This window comes from Narcine bancroftii, chromosome 4 (assembly GCF_036971445.1).
Source record: "Narcine bancroftii isolate sNarBan1 chromosome 4, sNarBan1.hap1, whole genome shotgun sequence".
Taxonomy (NCBI): Eukaryota; Metazoa; Chordata; class Chondrichthyes; order Torpediniformes; family Narcinidae; genus Narcine; species Narcine bancroftii.
Window position 1 is genome coordinate 310,597,041 of NC_091472.1, and position 18,677 is coordinate 310,615,717.

General features: G+C 39.2%; 1 protein-coding gene across 3 annotated transcripts in view; it reads right to left on the minus strand.

The window, feature by feature from the left end:
- The window catches only part of nckap1 (NCK-associated protein 1), a 173,353-nt gene that overhangs the window by 61,572 nt on the left and 93,104 nt on the right, over positions 1–18,677 (minus strand). For all 3 annotated transcript variants that reach the window (XM_069935894.1, XM_069935895.1, XM_069935896.1), the window contains exons 17-19: positions 17,990–18,122; positions 8,618–8,737; positions 809–948 (exon numbers count right to left, since the gene is read on the minus strand). In XM_069935894.1, the coding sequence (XP_069791995.1) occupies positions 809–948; positions 8,618–8,737; positions 17,990–18,122 (393 nt within the window). The remainder of the gene's footprint in view (positions 1–808; positions 949–8,617; positions 8,738–17,989; positions 18,123–18,677) is intronic.

Below are 18,677 nucleotides of genomic sequence, written 5' to 3' on the forward strand. Positions count from 1 at the left end.
TGGTCATCACCCACCCCATTGCACCCACATGAATTTGGAACAAGTTATATTCATTTTACTGGTGTCGGTGTTGCACAATTGCTCAGCGAAAGAAGTAGAAGGCACACCTTCCATCTGATAGCCCATAGATCAACCTTGGGCAAGGGTTGGTACCTGTTTAGCCTCCCAATTAGGGTTACGTGAAGCCAGAGTGCAGATGGTGGATGGTTTTTACAAGCAGATTCTATCATTGGAATTTATGGTTGTAAAACTAAAAAATGCTGGGCAGATGAATCTGCAGATCAATGGCCAGGGTTACCCGTCCAGTGTGGGCACTGCAACTGAAGTGTTTTTCCCTTGAATAATCATGAACTCAACGTTGCCTAGTCTCAGATAAAAGAAGGAGCCTTCACTGAAAGAGAACAGGGGAGGCCACAACTACAATTCCAAGGGTCAGAGATTGTGACGAGCAGAGAGATAGGGTCGCCCATCCCGAAAGGCAAGGCACCTGAATGATGATGATGTTCATTTTACTATTTCAATTCTCATCAAAATATTATTTTTCTCCCCAGATTTAAAGTGGATCCTGATTTACAATGAAATTTTTCTTTTGTCTACAAAGTTACAATTCATGCAGAATGACCTCAACATTCAAGCTCCTAAAAACACGAGAAAAAGAATTACCATAGAAATACGTGATTTAAATATTGGGCTACGGTAGCCCAAATGAAGGCAGTAACTCCTTATTTTAATAAATGCCAGATAACAAATTTCAGGAAGGAATGTCAGGCAGTTTAGAGCAAATAAGAAACCGTTGAAGCCTGCTCACTTTGTAACCAGTAGCCTGTTCTTTCTCATGCTTTCCACTCCAGGTTTCTCCCTTTCAGGTTCCCCTTTCTTTCCAGTTTGCTTTTTGGACTTCTTATTCACTGCTTGACTGATAGTCTTGGCGCAATGTTTCGGCAATAACTGTGGAACAAGAAGTGTTGATCTTTAAAGCAGCTTAAGATCTGTCACAACCAGAACCATTCACATAAAAAACAAAGGTGGAATCCTACTAAGTGCGCAAAGGATCGAAAAGTCAACAAATTCTGATTTGATAGATTTTTTAAAATCTTGTACAGCACAGAGTTTGGTTCTCTATTAAATGAAAATGTATTGTTCTAACAGAAGCAAAATATTAGGTCATTCCTCAAAACAATCTTCCCTGAAAACAATTAAAGTTACTAAGAGACTGCTTCCAAGTTTTAGATGCATCAAGTTGTTTAAAAATCAAAGATTAATATTAACTATTCACTGTGTACATGTTGTCCTTTGTGGGCATTTCCCTTGTACATTTTTTCTTCCGTATCAGTATGTTAAATTGTAAGGACAAAGATTTATGGTCCTTCATCATTTCCCTTTTGATTCTTACCCTGTGCACTTCATCTCAAGCTTTCCTCCAGGAGCTTACGAATACAAAGGCTCAATAGGAGACTCCTGCAAGGAACCAAACCATCCTTGCACATGAAATTTAAAAATAAGTATGACAAACCCAATAGAAGTTTCCAAAATCATGAGGTGAAAGGTCACAGACTTCCCTACCCTGTGGAAAAAAAAAGACTAAAACTAGAGGGCATAGATTTAAGATGAGGGGAATCAGTTAAATGGGAGAGTCAGATGTCCACGCAGGGTGGTGGATGTAATGGATAAGGAAGTGATAAAATGGGTGCAATTATAATGTTTAAAAGATATTTGGACAAGTCCAAGAAGAGGAAAAGTTTAGAGGGATAAGGCCACATGATAGTACATCATGAAGTCACCTTGATGAGCATGGACAATTTGGACTGTAGGACCTGCATTGAAAAATGTAATGAAAATGATTAATTTTTGATTCAAGTTTGAAACTACTTGTCCACCATAATCAAGAGGGTACAATCTACAAGGAGAAACTTGAGTTATTTTCTCTGGAATATTGGAGACCGCTGAAAGGAAACTTGATAGAAACTGGTAAAATCGTGAGAAGCATGGATAAGGTAGACAGAATTCTTTTTGCCTGTGTAAAAATTCCACATATGAGAGGAAATATGTTTAAGATGAGGGGGGGAGGTGCTGGAAAGAGTTATTTTTTTCCCTCCCACACAGAGCCTAGCAGGTGCCTGGAACAGGCTGCCGGGGTAGTGGTGGAAGCAGATACAGTGGTTGTGTTTAAAAGGATTTGAGATAGATACATAAATATGCAGGAAATAGAGGATGTTTCACGTGCACGCAATAGTTTTAGTTTAGAAACATAGAAGATAGGAGCAGGAGTAGGTCATTCGACCCTTCGAGCCTGCTCCACCATTCAACGAGATCATGGCTGATCTTAAAGTTCAGTACCCCGTCCCCGCCTTCTCTCCGTAACCTTTAATACCCTTATAATGAAGAAATATATCTAATTCCCTCTTAAATATATTTAATGAACCTGCCTCTACTGCCCTCGGTGGCAATGAATTCCACAGATTCACCACCCTCTGGGTAAAGAAATTCCTCCTCATCTCGGTCCTAAATGCTTTGCCTATTATCCTCAAACCATGGCCCTGGGTTCTGGACTCCCCCACCATTGGAAACATCCCATCTGCATCCATTCTGTCCAGTCCTGCCAGAATTTTATATGTCTCTATGAGATCCCCTCTTAATCTTCTAAACTCCAGGGAGTACAATCCCAATTTGCGCAATCTTTCCTCATAAGTCATTCCTGCCATTCCAGGTATCAGCCTGGTGAATCGCCTATGCACTCCCTCCATTGCAAGAACATCCTTCCTTAGATAAGGTGACCAAAACTGCACACAATACTCCAGGTGGGGTCTCACCAAGGCCCTGTACAGCTGCAGTAAGGTATCCTTGTTCCTAGACTCAAACCCTCTTGATATGAAGGCCAACATACCATTTGCCTTTTTAACCGCCTGCTGTACCTGCATGCTCGCCTTCATAAACTGGTGTACAAGTACCCCTAGGTCTCTCTGCACTTCCCCATCTCTTAATCTATTGCCATTCAAATAGTAATCTGCCCTCCGGTTTGTATTACCATAGTGGATAACCTCACATTTATCCACATTGTAGTGCATTTGCCATGCATCTGCCCAGTCCCTCAATTTATCCAAATCACACTGGAGCTTCCTGACCCCCTCTTCCGTGCACACAACCCCTCCTAGCTTAGTGTCATCTGCAAATTTGGAGATATTACATCCAATCCCCTCATCCAGATCATTAATGTAAATTGTGAACAGCTGGGGTCCCAGTACAGATCCCTGTGGCACCCCACTGGTCACCGCCTGCCACTCAGAAAACGAGCCATTTATCCCAACTCTCTGTCTTCTATCTACCAGCCAGTTCTCAATCCACATCAATACTTTGCCCCCAATCCCATGAGCCTTGATTTTGGAAGCCAGTCATTTATGCGGGACCTTATCGAAGGCCTTTTGGAAGTCCAGATACACCACATCCACTGGGTCTCCCCCATCTATTTTACCTGTCACCATCTCAAAGAATTCCAATAGATTTGTCAAGCACGATTCACCTTTTGTAAATCAACGTTGACTCCGTCCGATCCCTTCTCTGCTAGTCATATGCTCCGCTATTACATCCTTAATAATGGATTCCATCATTTTGCGCACTACTGATGTAAGGCTCACTGGCCTATAATTCCCCGCTTTTTCTCTACACCCCTTTTTAAATAGTGGGGTAACATTAGCTACCCTCCAATCCATGGGTACTGATCCTGAGTCTATCGAGTTCTGGAAAATAATTCTTAAAGCATCTGCTATCTGAATGGCCACTTTGTTAAGTACCCTAGGATGTAGATTATCAGGCCCTTGGTATTTATCTGCCTTCAATCCCATCAATTTCCCCAAGACCATATCCTTAGAGATACTGATTTCTTTCAGTTCCTCCCTTGCATTAGTCTCTATGTTTCCCAACATCCTTGGGAGGTTATTTGTATCCTCTCTTGTGAAAACAGAACTAAAGTAAGAATTTAATTGGTCTGCCATTTCCTTATTCCCCATTATATATTCCCCTGATTCCGAATGCAAAGGACCTACTCTGGATTTCACCAATCTTTTCCTCTTGACAAATTTATAAAAGGTTTTGCAGTCGGTTTTTATATTTGCCGCAAGCTTACTTTCGTAATTTATTTTTGCTCTCTTGATTAATCCCTTTGTCCTCCTTTGGTGCATCTTGAACTGCTCCCAGTCTTCGGTTGCGGTACTTTTTTTGGCCAATTGATATGCTCTCTCTTTGGACCTAATGCTGTCTCTAATTTCCCTTGTTATCCACGGTTGAGTCACCTTTTTTGGTTTGTTTTTATGCCAACCCGGCATAAACGATTTTTGCAATTTCTCCATTAGATCTGTGAATGCTTTCCATTGTCTATCCACAGTCAACTCCCCCATAAACACCACCCAATCAATCTTACTCAACTCCCGTCTCATACCATCATAATTCCCTTTATTTAAATTCAGGACCTTAGTCTTGGTTTTAATTTCATCACTCTCCTCGTACAACAAGACTGTTGATTAGCCCCTTATCATTGCATAATACCCAATCTAAAATGGCCTGCTCCCGAGTTGGTTCCTCGACATATTGGTCTAGATAACCGTCCCGTGAACATTCAAGGAATTCCTCCTCCTCAGTATTTTTACCAATTTGACTAGTCCAATCTATATGCAAATTAAAGTCTCCCATGATGACAGCTGTTCCCTTATTGCACGCTTTTCTAATTTCTCTTTTAATGCCTTCCCTCACCTCTACACTACTATTTGGAGGCCTATATACCACCCCCACTAACGTTTTCCGCCCCTTGCTATTCCTCAGTTCTACCCATATAGATTCCGCATCTTCCGAGTTGATATCCTTTCTGTCAATCGTGTCGGTCCCTTCTCTCACCATCAATACTACCCCACCCCCTTTTCTTTCTTGCCGATCCCTCCTAAATATCGTATATCCCGGGATGTTAAGTTCCCAGGCTTGCCCACCCTGCAGCCATGTTTCTGTAATCCCAATCAAATCATATTTGTTTGTCTCAATTTCCACAGCTAATTCATCTACCTTGTTCCGAATGCTTCTTGCATTAAGATATAAAGCCTTCAGATTTGCTTTTTTCACCCTCCTTGCTCTTTCTGATTTTTTACTTTCGCTGCCTAACCTAACTTTTCCTGTTTTATCTTTCCTGTCCTTTGCCCTATCATACAGGTTCCCACCCCCCTGCCCAATTAGTTTAAACCGCATCATGTTTGGCACAGTCATCATGGACTGATGGGTCTGTTACTGTGTTGTACTGTTCTATGTATGTACTTATAGTCAGCATATAAGCCCTCAATCTGCCTCCTTTCTGAACTTCTACTGAATGGATAAACCTACAAAGGGATTTCTGGAATTTTAGTTGAACATCTATAAATGAATAATGCATGTTGTAGATCATGTCCAACAGTTCAACGTAATTACAATGCCAGCAACATGAGTTCAAATGTGGCACTGTCAGTAAGGGGTTTGTACATTCTCCTCGTCTCTGTGTGGGTTTCCCCCCATCCTTAAAAAACCATACTGGGGTTGTAGGTTAATTGGAGTATTTGGACAGCACAGGCTCGTGGACTGGAAGGCCCTATTACCGTGCCGTATGTTTAAATTTTAAAATTACATTTAAATGTGCAAGTCAGGATGGAGTACAGCTTGAGGGGAAATTCTTGCATGCTGTTCCATGTGCCTGCTGTCCTTGTTCTCCTAGATGGCAGAGGTCGGTCACAGCTATGAGAGACGCTGCCAAACACATCTCATCCAGATGCAGAGGACAGAAGGTCTTCATTCACAAAAACATTCCATCCCCTTCAGCTGCACTAGTATGGTTCATGGTGATACCCAAGTAGTTCATGGTGGAGACAATGCCAATTAAAGTCATGGCCTTCTTATTGGAGTTGGTCAATGTCTAGACCTTGTTGGCTCAAATAGGATTTGTCACATGCTGTTGTTTCTTTCTTTAAGTAACCAATACCACTATAATTAAATATCTCCTCATCTAACTTTGTGAAGTACTTTGCCAAAATTGGAGGTATAGTAAAACTCTTGGTATTCAGCACTACAGAGATTTGAAGATGCCAGATAACTGAGTTTTCTGGTTGCTTGAGACTCACTCATCCAATACCTAACTATTACACCTGCATTCAGAATAAAGTTTAAAAGACAAAGGACAGTGAAAAACAAAGCAAAAAATAAAAAAAAAATCAGTAGAGTCATCCTTAATTATGTAAAGTTCATTTTAATCCCCCGTAATTTACAAAATTTAGATTCAAACCCTGGTCACTAGAGCTGTGACAGCATTGCACTAACCACGACGTTAACTGTGCTGCCATCATAATTAACTACCCCAAGTTTACAAATATATTAATAAAGATAAAGACTCTTCCTAAGCAGGGATAAGGAGACACTTTAAGAGAGTCACCCCAATGGGCGAGCGGGTTCAACCAGCTTTTCATCCTGGGTGATGCCATTTTATTCAAACACCTGCTACAAGCAAAGCACGAACAAGGCACTTCACTGGCTAAATATTTGCTCTTATCATCATTAAAAGGTTTATATGTTACTTCAGAGAATATTTACTTTTACAATTTTAAGCTTTTATTATTTATCCTCATTTTATTTATGTTTGTTTATTTATTTGTTTTCCTCAATTTTTTGCCGGTTGCCGTGGCTTGAATTCCAGCTAACAGGGTTTTACTGTATTGGTGAGGCTCTGCCTCCTGCAAATTTAATTGCCTACAACTCTTCAGGACTGGATGCAGCTTGAAAGCAGTTCCTTATTTGGATGAATTATCTGTGGGATCTCTCAGCTCCATCAGTCGATCAGTGTGTACATATATTTCAGTAATTTCACCAGGCTTCAGCCTTTAAGTTCAATGACACAAATAGTCTGTGTTACAGGTAATAAGGTTAAATTTAGGTATATGTGAAGTTGCCCCTGACCTGCTCTTCTTTGGTCCACACTGAACCTGGCTTGGTAACAATCACTAATGGACATACCAAGTCAAAATTATATGGTGGGCCATAAAATGACATTTTTTTTTATTCACAAGTGGAAATGGTACAGCAAATCATTGGTTATTGCCCATTTCCCTTTTGCTCTCTCTATAAACAAAAAATTAGAAATAATGAGCTACAGGGAGAAGAGCATTTGTGTTTATTGATATCTCATTAGTTCTTTTAAATTTAAATAGGATTGGAACCCACTTCTCTGATCAATACCCCAGGACTCCAAAGACTACTCGACTCACTTAATCATTGTTGAAATCACTACGTATCATTTAATTTCCCCATCAGCTGCAGTTGGATGAATTTATGAGCAAAGAGCCATCTTTTACATGTATATCAGGTAATACTTCAGCGCCCATCTCATCTCCTTCCTTCCACATCCACAGATTATTTGTGCCATCCAGATTTAGATGAACCATCATTTATTCCAGGTCAAAGTTCCTTGAGGAAATTGTGCAAGCATTCCTCAAACTCTATCCCCATCCTAATTCACTAATTCTTCTCACAAAGATGGTCTTCAACCCTCTATATTATCTGGAAATTCTTCAGCCCACTTGTTGTTAAATCCTTCATTTAAATCTTTTATTTTCAATGATTAGACTGCATACACAAATCCTCACCTTTCACCTCCTTAATCATTTCTTCCTACAACCTCCTTCAGCCCTTTAGAAATTTAATTTGTGCATCTCCTCTCTTCGTTTGTCACTGAAAACACATTCAACTTCATACCATGAAATTTCCTTGCTGTCTTGCAAGCTCCTTGGGCTCCTTTAAGACCACATTCGAAGTTTATTCAACCAATATTTTGGATAGATATCTAAAAATACTGAGTGGCATCGATTATAACATAAATAATGTAAGACTGCATTTTGAGTGGAGGCAATTTTGGCTCATCACAAAAAATACTGTTATCTGTAGTTTTGCTGAATGTCAAAACAGTTCAAAATTGCAAGCAGAGGGAGTCAAACAGTTTTATTTCAAGAGTTTTATTTTTTTTTGCATCAGATGTTGAGATAGGCTAAATAGATTCAAATAATCAAATGTGAACTGTACCAATCTTCAACCTTATTTTACTAGCCCCTTTTCCACTGGCCTCCCAGTTAATTGGCTGTGCAGTGTCCTGGGAACGGAAACCCTTTGTGCCTTTTCCACTGGGCCACCCTTGAGACAAAACTCATCCCAAGGGATCAACTGGAAACGGGTGACTTTCTGCTGTCCCTTTTCCACTGGTATTATCAGCACGCTGGCGTCAGCAAACGCCGGGGATGAGGAGGGGTCGAGGTGGTTAATCCCCAGGGTGAAATGACATAATTTGATGTCAGCGTGCCGACAGTTTTCTTTTTCCATTGGACCCTGTCCTAGTTAATTCCTGGGACAAGGAACCAGTGGAAAAGGGGCTACTATTGCAAATTATTGCTGCAGACAAAAATGATTCAGGATATTATTTTGAAGCCTTTTAAAATGTAACTGTACTATTAACTGTATGCATCTTGGAATCGATCAAACAATGTAGATGAGAGGATGTAGTAAGTTCCTAATCTAGTTTATGGAAATGCTTTCCTTCCAAATCTACAAAATATCGAAGCCGAAACCTTACCTGATCACTAAGTGTGCACTGTTCTGTGCATATATCCGTTATAAGGTTGCGTGCTTGCTTAGCCATTTCATCAAGAAACACGTTGCAGAGTGAGAGACTGCGATCTCCAATGTGATGCCTCTATAAGATCCAAAATTAATAAACCTATTAAGTGCCAAATGCATTCTGATTATTCACCCTACACTGAAAGCAAGTGGTCTTCATCTATGAGAATTAATTCAAGTTCATGAGCATCTGATGGTACATATACAACCTGACAAAAGAGCTTCTCTCCAGACCATGGTCCACAAACTAAAACATGCAATACCCAGTACACAACAATCAATTAAGCAATCGAAACATTTTGCTAGTTAGTTGGATGGCCAATTCCAGAGTGGGTACTTGGAGCTACGATTCTGCAATTACTAGTTACTGCTGGAGTGCAGCGGGCCTTTTCCCTCTGGTTCAACCCTTCATTTCATTCTGGTAATCCAGAATATTTTCCAGAGATCATACATTTGCAAAATCGCCGGTAGCCTGAGTCTTACTTGAATGGCAGCATGCTTAGTATTGCTTCTGCTTCCTTGCACAGTTTCCAGTGACCTCTTCCACAAGTATCAAGAGTAGGCTTGCTGCCTTCATTAAGTCATATTTGCACATAATCTGGTCCTCTGGTTTGGAAGAGCTACAGGTTTTAGTGTCCCTTACCTTTAGCAGTGTTTTCTGATCATAGACAAGGAGACCAGAACCAGAGATTGCACCTTTCTTCATAACCGAGGTGACTGCTATAATCATATAAACCAATATTTTCTAGCTCATAATGAGACCATTTCATATATACAACCTCTCCAAATTCAAAAAGAATCAAATCTGGTGGTGCAGTGGACAGTGAGCAAAGATATCCAATTTTAAAATAGGATCTGAATCAACTGGGAAGGTGGACCAAGGAGTGGCATATGGAATTTAAATCTGGGGGAAAAAAATGGTGTTGCACTTTGGCAAGTCAAACCTGTGTGGAATATGCATGGTGAATGGCAGGGCCTTGGGAGAATTATGGAATAGAGAGGGCTAAGGTAGTGTGATGGATTATACCACATTTTTATATTGTAGATAGATAGATTGTGGGGGTTTAGTGTAGGTCACAATCAAACACAAACACTTCAGAAAATAGATCTCATTTAAAATGCAAGAGCTTTGCTGAAATTGAGTCATGCAGGCACCGAGAGCAAAGACAATAAAACAAGGAGACTGCTCTGCTAAAGAATATTAAAAGCAAGTGTAAATGGATTATTGTTTTGAAAGCAACAGATGAACTAATTCAGAAATGTGGGTCCAGTGCAGCAATCTGTCTGGTTGCAGAGTGCTGTTCTAAGAGGGTCATGTCATTTTGCAAGCAGAGAGACCAAACAGACTTTCACTGAGGGAGAGAGAGAGAACTGGTTTCTGCAGTCATGGCGAGCTGGCAGCTTGTTGAAACCTTATTTTGAAGATGAGTTCATCCTGTTGAAAACACTTGTGATCCATAAAAGAGGAAATGGCTGAAATAAGGGAAACGAAAAGGAACTCTGTGGTGACCTGCAGAAAAAGAGGTCATCATTTGGAAAACCCTGATGGTGCAAGTTTCTTCAGCAAGACACTGAAGTGGCTGATCAAGAGGGAATCAGTTGTGTGTGTCCAATGACCAACAAATCTCTCTCTGAAACCAACAAGAATCTTCCTGAGCGGTAACCATTTAAACACCAGAGCTTGGTGATGTTACATGCCCGGAGGACCCCAAAACCCAGCAGCAATAGATATTCACCAAGACAAATAGTTACTTAAAAACAAAAGTCACTTTTAATTATCTTTAAACATGAAAACAGAATCAAACTTTAACTTAACGAACCTAACTTAACCCCCTTCTGATTCTAAGCACACGTGTGTGTTATGTGTGTGTAAGTTCAGAAAGGTTATTTGGTTCACAGTCCAATCTCACTTTTCATTTCTCCAAGTTCACTGGTTGCAGGCAATTCTTATACTGTGCACAGAATTTAACATTTATAAAGTTCACCAGGCTTTGGTGCTTGAAAGTTAATGGTTACCGCTCAAGAGGTTCTTGTCGGTTTTCAGAGAGAGATTTGTTGTTCCAGAACATCCACAACTGATTCCTTTTTAATCAGCCACTTCAGTGTCTTGTTGATGAAACTTGCCCCCTTCAGGGTTCTCCAGATGATAACCTCTTTCTTTCAGGTCACCATAGAGTTCCTTTTTGTTTCTCTTAATCAATGAAAAATTAGACAGCCAGTCCTCTCCTCTTGCATACACAAGGGCTTTGTCCAGGCTGTGTTCCAAATGGGGCTTTGAGGGGGGTGTGTGTGTGTGTGTGTGTGTGTGTGTGTGTGTGTGTGTGTGTGTGTGTGTGTCTCTCTCTCTGAGAGAAAGCCTGTTTGACTCCCTCTGCTTGCAAAACCACATGACCCTCTTTGAACAACAATTTCTCTTCCAGAGAAATTGGCTCCAACAAGATCTTTCATCTGTTGCCTTTTGTAAACAACAATCTATTAGTGAAGTCTCTTGAGAACTCTTCAAAGCTCTTGCAAAAGCAGTGGAGCCGATATGTCTAGCATGAGCAGAGCTTCAGTATTTTAAAGTGTTTGCATGTGACCTACTCTAACAGACCTTTCCCAATTTATCTCCCAAAAACATATCTATATACTCTGTCCCAGCGAAAATACATAAATGTTAAATTCTGTGCATAGTATAAGAATTGCCTGATACTGGTGAACTTGCAGGAGTGAGAGGTGAGAGTGGACTGTGAATCAAATAACTTTTCTGAACTTGTACACATTACATACACGTGCACTTAGAATTAGAAGGGGGTTAAATTAGGTTAAGTTAATAGTAACAAGTTAAAGTCTGATCCTGTTTTTAAGTTTAAAGAAAATTTAAAATTACTTTTGTTTAAGTAATCATTTGTCTTGGTGAATTTCTATTGCTGCTGGGTTTTGGGGTCCTCTGGGCCTGTCACAAGAGATAGTTTCTGGGAAGTGGCAACTTTGGTGGATGAGTGAAGGAGGATTCTGGCACGCTTCCCTTCAATGGGCAAGGTATGGAGTAATGACCTATAAGAGGGACATTAATAAATTGGGGTGCAGAGGAGACATTGCTATGGCTAAGAATGCTCGAGTCATGGGAGGTTAGATAGGTAGGTCTTTACTCCCCAGTGCTTAGTAAGCTGAAGAGTGTTCTTATCAAGATTTATAAAATCATTATCGGGGCATGGATAAAGTGAATGCTCACAGCTTTTTCCCTATAATAGGTTATTCTGGAACTAGTGGGCATAGATTTGAAGTGAGAGGGAGGTATTTGCCCGAGGAAACTGAAGTAGCATAGGGACATTGGGACGGATTTATTGAAAGAAAGGCTTGGACAAAATGCAGGAAAATTGTACTAACACAGTATGCCAACTTGGTCAGCATGGGGGAGTTAGGCTGAACAGCCAGTTCCCTGCTGTGATTTTATAACTCAAATCAATTAAAACATTCGTCATTCTAATGATTTTTTCCCTCCCCCCTCTCTACGCACCTGAAATCCCTCAGGAAATCAGCCTCTTAACACAAAGTCTTAGTGCCAAATCAGATCTGGAAATTATAAACAGAGTTGGATTTCTTTATGATAATGATTTAATCTGAAACTGGCAACATCCCAACGTGAACCTGAAAATGAGCCCAGCGACGTAAACAGGTGGAACTGTGGTTTCACATGGTATCCCATGAAAAGTGAAAGAAAAATTTCAAATAATCACTAATTTTCTGTGAAGTAAAACTGTGCAATATAGATGGGATGCTCATGAAGAGGGACAATATATCCAAGGCAAAAATTTGTCCCAAGGAATGAAATAGAGCAAATAAAAAATGTACTTAACCACTCTATAGGTGGTTTACATTATTCTTTTGATGAAATGACAAATCTGAAATTGTTCTGGAGTACAAATTAGAAATAGGTTGTCCAAATACATCTGTTCTACAAGCAATTCACAAATTTACAAAGAAATCAATCAAAACAAACATGTCACTTCTTAAAGATTAAACAAAGTAAAATCATGGACTATAAATATAACAACAATTCCATCCGAACAACCACATGTGCTCAGTTCCCACACATTTTTTGCTTTGCTCAAGATGCTAATAGAACATGAACCGTTTTACTTTTTACTGGGTATGGCAATTCTGAACTGAAAACCTTTTGCCAACCTATTTACTAGATTGGTAAATCATATTTAGTTCATAAAGCTACATCTGTACAGCAGCAAGATCTTGTCTGATCATTGAATGAGGTTATTCACTTTGGCAAGAAAAATAAGAGCTGAATATTATTTAAAGGGTGAAAAACTACAGCATGCTGTTGTGCAGAGGGACTTGGGAGGGCTCGTGCATCAATCGCAAAAAGTTAGGTTGCAGGTGCAGCAGGTTATTAAGAAGGCAAATGGAATGTTGGCCTTCATCGCTAGAGGAATTGAATTCAGGAGTAGGGAGGTCATGTTGCAACTGTATAAGGTACTGGTGAGACCGCACCTGGAGTACTGTGTCCAGTTCTGGACTCCATATTTGAGGAAGGATATACTGGCTTTGGAGATGGTCCAGAGGAGGTTTACTAGGTTGATCCCTGGGATGAAGGGGTTGACTTATGATGAAAGATTAAATCATCTAGGATTGTATTCGCTCGAGTTCAGAAGAATGAGAGGAGATCTAATAGAAACATATAGGATTATGAAGGGTATGGATAGGATAGATGTAGGAAGGTTTTTTGAGCTGGCTGGGGAAACTAAAACGAGAGGACACAGTCTCAAGATTCGGGGGAGTAGATTTAGGACAGAAATGAGGAAAAATAGATTTTCCCAGAGAGTAGTGAATGTTTGGAATTCTCTCACCAGGGAAGTGGTTGAGGCTGCCTCATTAAACATATTTAAAATTCGGTTAGATCAATTTTGACATGATAGAGGAATTAGGGGATATGGGGAGAAAGCAGGTAGGTGGAGTTAGGTCATAAATTAGATCAGCCATGATCGTATTGAATGGCGGAGCAGGCTCGATGGGCCATTTTTGGCCGACTCCTGTTCCTACTTCCTATGTTCCTATGAAGGAAAATGGCATTGAGAAAAAAAGTGAAGTGAGGCTGGTTTTCACCTTCTCCGTAAATGTTGAATCAGAAGTATGGCCTCATGATCCATAAAACAAGACATTTAAACAGAATCAAGAGCATTAAGTGAAGAACTTACAACAATATTAATAATTTATTTTACAATAATCTAAAAATTAACACATTTCAGTTCCAACAGAAAATACTGGAAATACTCAGATCATCCACCCATGAGAAGAGAAATTAGGTTAATGCTTCAGGCTGAAGATCCTTTGTCAGATCAGATCCAGGAACTCCATCATGTTTCTCTTCCCACATTTGTGGCCCCACCAGCTGAGTATTTCAAGCATTTTCTGTTTTTATTTTAGATTTTCAGCAATTGCAGTTTTTCTAGTTTTCACATCTTGGCTCCAAGACTTTGAATGCAAGTTCTCCATGGTAGGGAACCTTTTCTCAATTGTCCTGTCTAATTACCACCAAAAACAATGGAAGGATCACAAGAGCTGATTACTATTCAATACAAAGATTTATTTTGTTTGAGCACAGAATTTCATGAATTACAATTCATAATTAAAGAATACAAGTTCCTAATCATGTTTCAGCTAATCATGATTCTAACTATGGATCCCTGACCAAAAAAAAAACATCAATCTAGATACTGACCATAAAAATCTATATCTGCACATATGTTGCACATTTAGGATGAACAGCAAGTTCTAGGTATTGTCCCCAAATACATCAAAATTCCTTCCCGATATTAAATGTCCTCACAAAAATCACCTCGTCTATCCTGGACCTATCTTTATTTCATCTTGCATCCTCAACTCCAATCTCAGCACTATACTCCTGAAACTTAAACCACAAGACTTAAGAGTAGAATCACACCACTCAACCCATCGAGTCTGCTCTGCCATTCAAATCATGATTGATGTATTTTTTCCTTTTAACCCATTTCCCCTTTCTCCCCATAACCCATGATACCCTTCATTCACCTTTGCTTTAAATATACCCTATAACTTGGCTTCCACAGCCGTCTGCAGAAGCAAACTCCATAGATTCGCAACCCTCTGACTGAAGAAATTTCTCATCTCTGTGTTATTCCAAAGCTGGAAACATTTTCCACACATCCACTCTATCTAGCCCTTTCAATATTCGCAATGTTTTGATAAGATCCCCCCCCCCCCACCCTTGTCCTTCTGTACTCCAGCAAGTGGAGGCCCAGAGACATGAAAAGCTCCTTGTACGTTAGTCTTCTCATCCCTAGGATCATTCTCGTAAACCTACTCTGGATCCTCTCCAACACAAGCACATCCTTCCAAAACTGCTCGCAATACTCCAAATGTGGTCCGACCAACGCCTAATGGGTGTTCTCAAAATCTGTTTTCAAACACTTTGAAATTAGACCCTTATGATTAACAAAAATGCTATGGTATTACTCGTGAGTGGTTGTGAAACATTGTCGCTGAGATGAAGCAGTATTTAACCAACCCTTGCCCTTTAAAACCATTGCTCAAGTGCTTCCTGTGTGACTGAGTGTGATTGTAACAGCTGTACATACTTTTAAATTATGGCTCCAAGATAGATAAACCATTTTTTTTAATTAATATTCCATCTGTGACAAAGATGCTTTGCTAGACAGATGTAGAATGATTTTAAAAAATCGAGGCATGGACGTAGCTTTGAGTCAGAATCAAGTGCTTACAGTAGAACTGTATATTACCATGGATTGGCAGCTGAGTGAGAGGGTATTCATTGCAAAATAAATTGATTTCACTGTCAGATTGTTCAAGCTGCCTTATTTATCCAGTTTGTTCGTAATTCCACCAGTACCATACAACTACTCCAATGGTCATCTGATGATGTTATGGGCTTAACTTCAATATAAACATGTCTGATTGCCGAAGTGAAAATATTGGTATGATTACGTTAGCATATCATTCCAATAAAGCGTCGAGTCATCAACCTTGCTCAAGTTCAGGGTAGAAACTACTGCTGTTGGATGATCCAGCTTACAATCGACTTTCAGAGGTTTCTGGTTGACTGCGAAAAGGGATGTGCTTTTTTTGGCAATAGATTATAACTGCATTTGGGTTGGGATCAGAGTAAGGGTTGATCAACCAAGTACTTTGTGTCTGGAACAAATGTGAAAATTTTCTAACCACTAACTTCATGCGCAATGCATTTCCTGTGTGGGAAAATGATAGGCAACAGTAATGTACAAAAGGCCCAACAAAGAACTCGCAGTTTAAAAAGAGTTTGTAATATTTTGACCAAAAGATTAATGTTCAACCTTTCCCAAGCATAAATCATAATTATCCATTAGTATGGTTTAAAAAAAACACATTAGTATGACTATTTCATTAAAAAACCATCATTTTCCACTGGTCACGATTCTTCAGGACCAGAAAGGGAATGCAGGGTAGAAATATGCTATTTAGAACTGGTAGCCTCATTGGTACAAATATAATTTGAACAATAGAGCCTCCATGAAGGTAAAGCTTGTCTGCCAATAATAACACTGAACTCCAAAGTGGATCTGGTAAATATTAATTAACACTTATCAAGCCAGATATATTCTGTTCAGTGGCTAATACCAACACTTCCTTCATTAAACAATAATGGAGCTTGACAGAACATAATAGTAATAGCCTGGCATTGAAACTACCTGGTCCACAAGTAATGGCATTGTTACTTTTCCCACAGCCAGTCTTTGTCCTTGAAATGTTATTAACTACAGTACAACTCCAATTCTCCAAAATCGGATTTTTGGACCCAGAAATTATGTCCGCTCAGCTCCAAAAAATTTGTAAAATATAATATCTGAGGTTTTCAGAAAAATCAGAAATCCTCATTTATCTGAAAACTTAAGAAGCTGAAATGACATTATTCTGCCTCTGAACTTTTTCAGATAAATGAGGATATCTGAGACATCAGAAATCCTCCTAAATTTTTTTGGAGCTGAAATGGCATCACACATCGAAAAAAAGTTCGGAATTTTGGAAAATTCTCAGGAAAATTTTGAGTTTTTGGTGTTGGATTCATCTTATTTTGTTCATGTTGTTTATGATGAGAATTAAACGTCATTTCATGCTCAAAAAGTCTTCCCTTGTTGCTTGTTGTTTAAACACTGTTACAAATGACTTGCTGTTACGACTGGGCAGTTTAAAAAATGATCAGTTATCCAAAAATATTGTTTGTCCAAAATAGGCCCAATCTCCACCATTTTGGATAATCGGAATTGTACTGTATATTATTTCTCAATATCCTTCACTATTTTTGTAACACTGTAAACTTCTCTATTTGACTTATTGCAACATGACACCTTGCATTTTTGTTCCTTATTTCACTACCTGTGGTACGAGTTGACTTGCCGTGATAGCATGCAAAACAAAGCTTTGTGTTGTGTCTCAGTACACGTGACAATAACCAAATCAATTTGATTCTTTATTTGAGGCCTGCTAACACTGAACGAAACAAAATAGTGTTGCATTTCCAAAGCAAGTTTCCTCAAGTCATTCACACAAGAGGTGTGGCAATGTCAATCAGACGTGTTATTAAAACAGGCACGGGCATTAGTGTTGTGCAAATGGAGCTCAAGTAGGCATTCATCAGAACCTTCAACTATGCTTCAATGTAGGAAGGGCAAAAATTCTTCACAAGTTTATAGCTGAAAAATACTAAAGAAGGCAAAGTACATCATCCTTGTTTTTACAATCTGGCCCACTGAACTAATTAAAAGCATTAATCTATGTTCCGTCTTTACTGTTATGCTGGAGACACCCCTCAGTTTTGCCTCCTGTCACAGTCGTCGCAGCATCTTTAGTTGAGGATTCTCCACTCTGCTGTCAGATCTCACTGTTGAATTCAGGTGCAAAAGATGAACACAATACACCCACTACATTTCTCCTAGATTAGGCGTTGGTTCATGAGGACCAAATGCAGCAATGTGAATTGGCAGCCATAGTCCACTGAGAATCAGAGCAAGTTCTCTTTCAATAGGTGCACTGGAGAACCTTTTTTGGAACGAAGTAGAAATCTGAGATACTGTGGAACATGTAATTAACTAAGGCAGAGCTTAAGATAGCATTATTTCAGTAATAGTTTGTAAAAGGAGAAAAGGGTATGGGAGTAGCCAGCACGGGTTTAAGACTAAACCTTGAACACCTCTATGGACCAGTCTTTCAAGCTGCAATTTCATACATCTCACTTTTGACACCACTTAGCTCAATGGGCCATTGAAGGACCTGATATTATTTTGAAATGAATAAATCTTACCTCTTCGGGACACAATTCATGAGTGCAGCTCATGAAGTGCGTGCAAACCAATGGAAAAGCAATTGAATATCGTGATTGAGAGGGCAACTCCAAACATTGATGAAACATCTTTTCAAAAGCACGACTGTAAAAGCTTAAGAAAATGAACAACAATTCAGTACATTTACAAACAATTCCATAACACTCTCCACCTAAAAAAAAATCAATAAATTTAATCAAATATGGAATTTCAAGCTTAGTGGAAGAGAAAGAATGCTTGTTGTTTCAGGCTTCAGCAAATTCATAATTTCAAGCATTTTCCAAAGTCTTCAACATTGGTTTTAATGGTTAGAGAAGTGATGCAGATTTAATTTTTATTTTGGAAATACACATTTATAAATGTTAAAAGTTTGGAACATTTTAAGTATCTTTTGGCTAAGGATTGGAAATTTAAAAGAGAACTAATGAGTTTTTTTTAAAGAAAATGAGCTACAGTCTGTTTTGTGCACAGAAGTATCGCTCCTTTAATGTCACGATCAAATGACATACAACAGACCTCATAGTATGAATTGTTTCAACTCAACAGATTACATATTTTAACCTATTCTTGACGTAATTTACAAAAACATGGCTGAGAAAGTCAGTGGTACCAAAGAAAAATTCACTGAACTTGTGTCTTTTGTCTGGAACCAGTTAATAAATTGCAAGC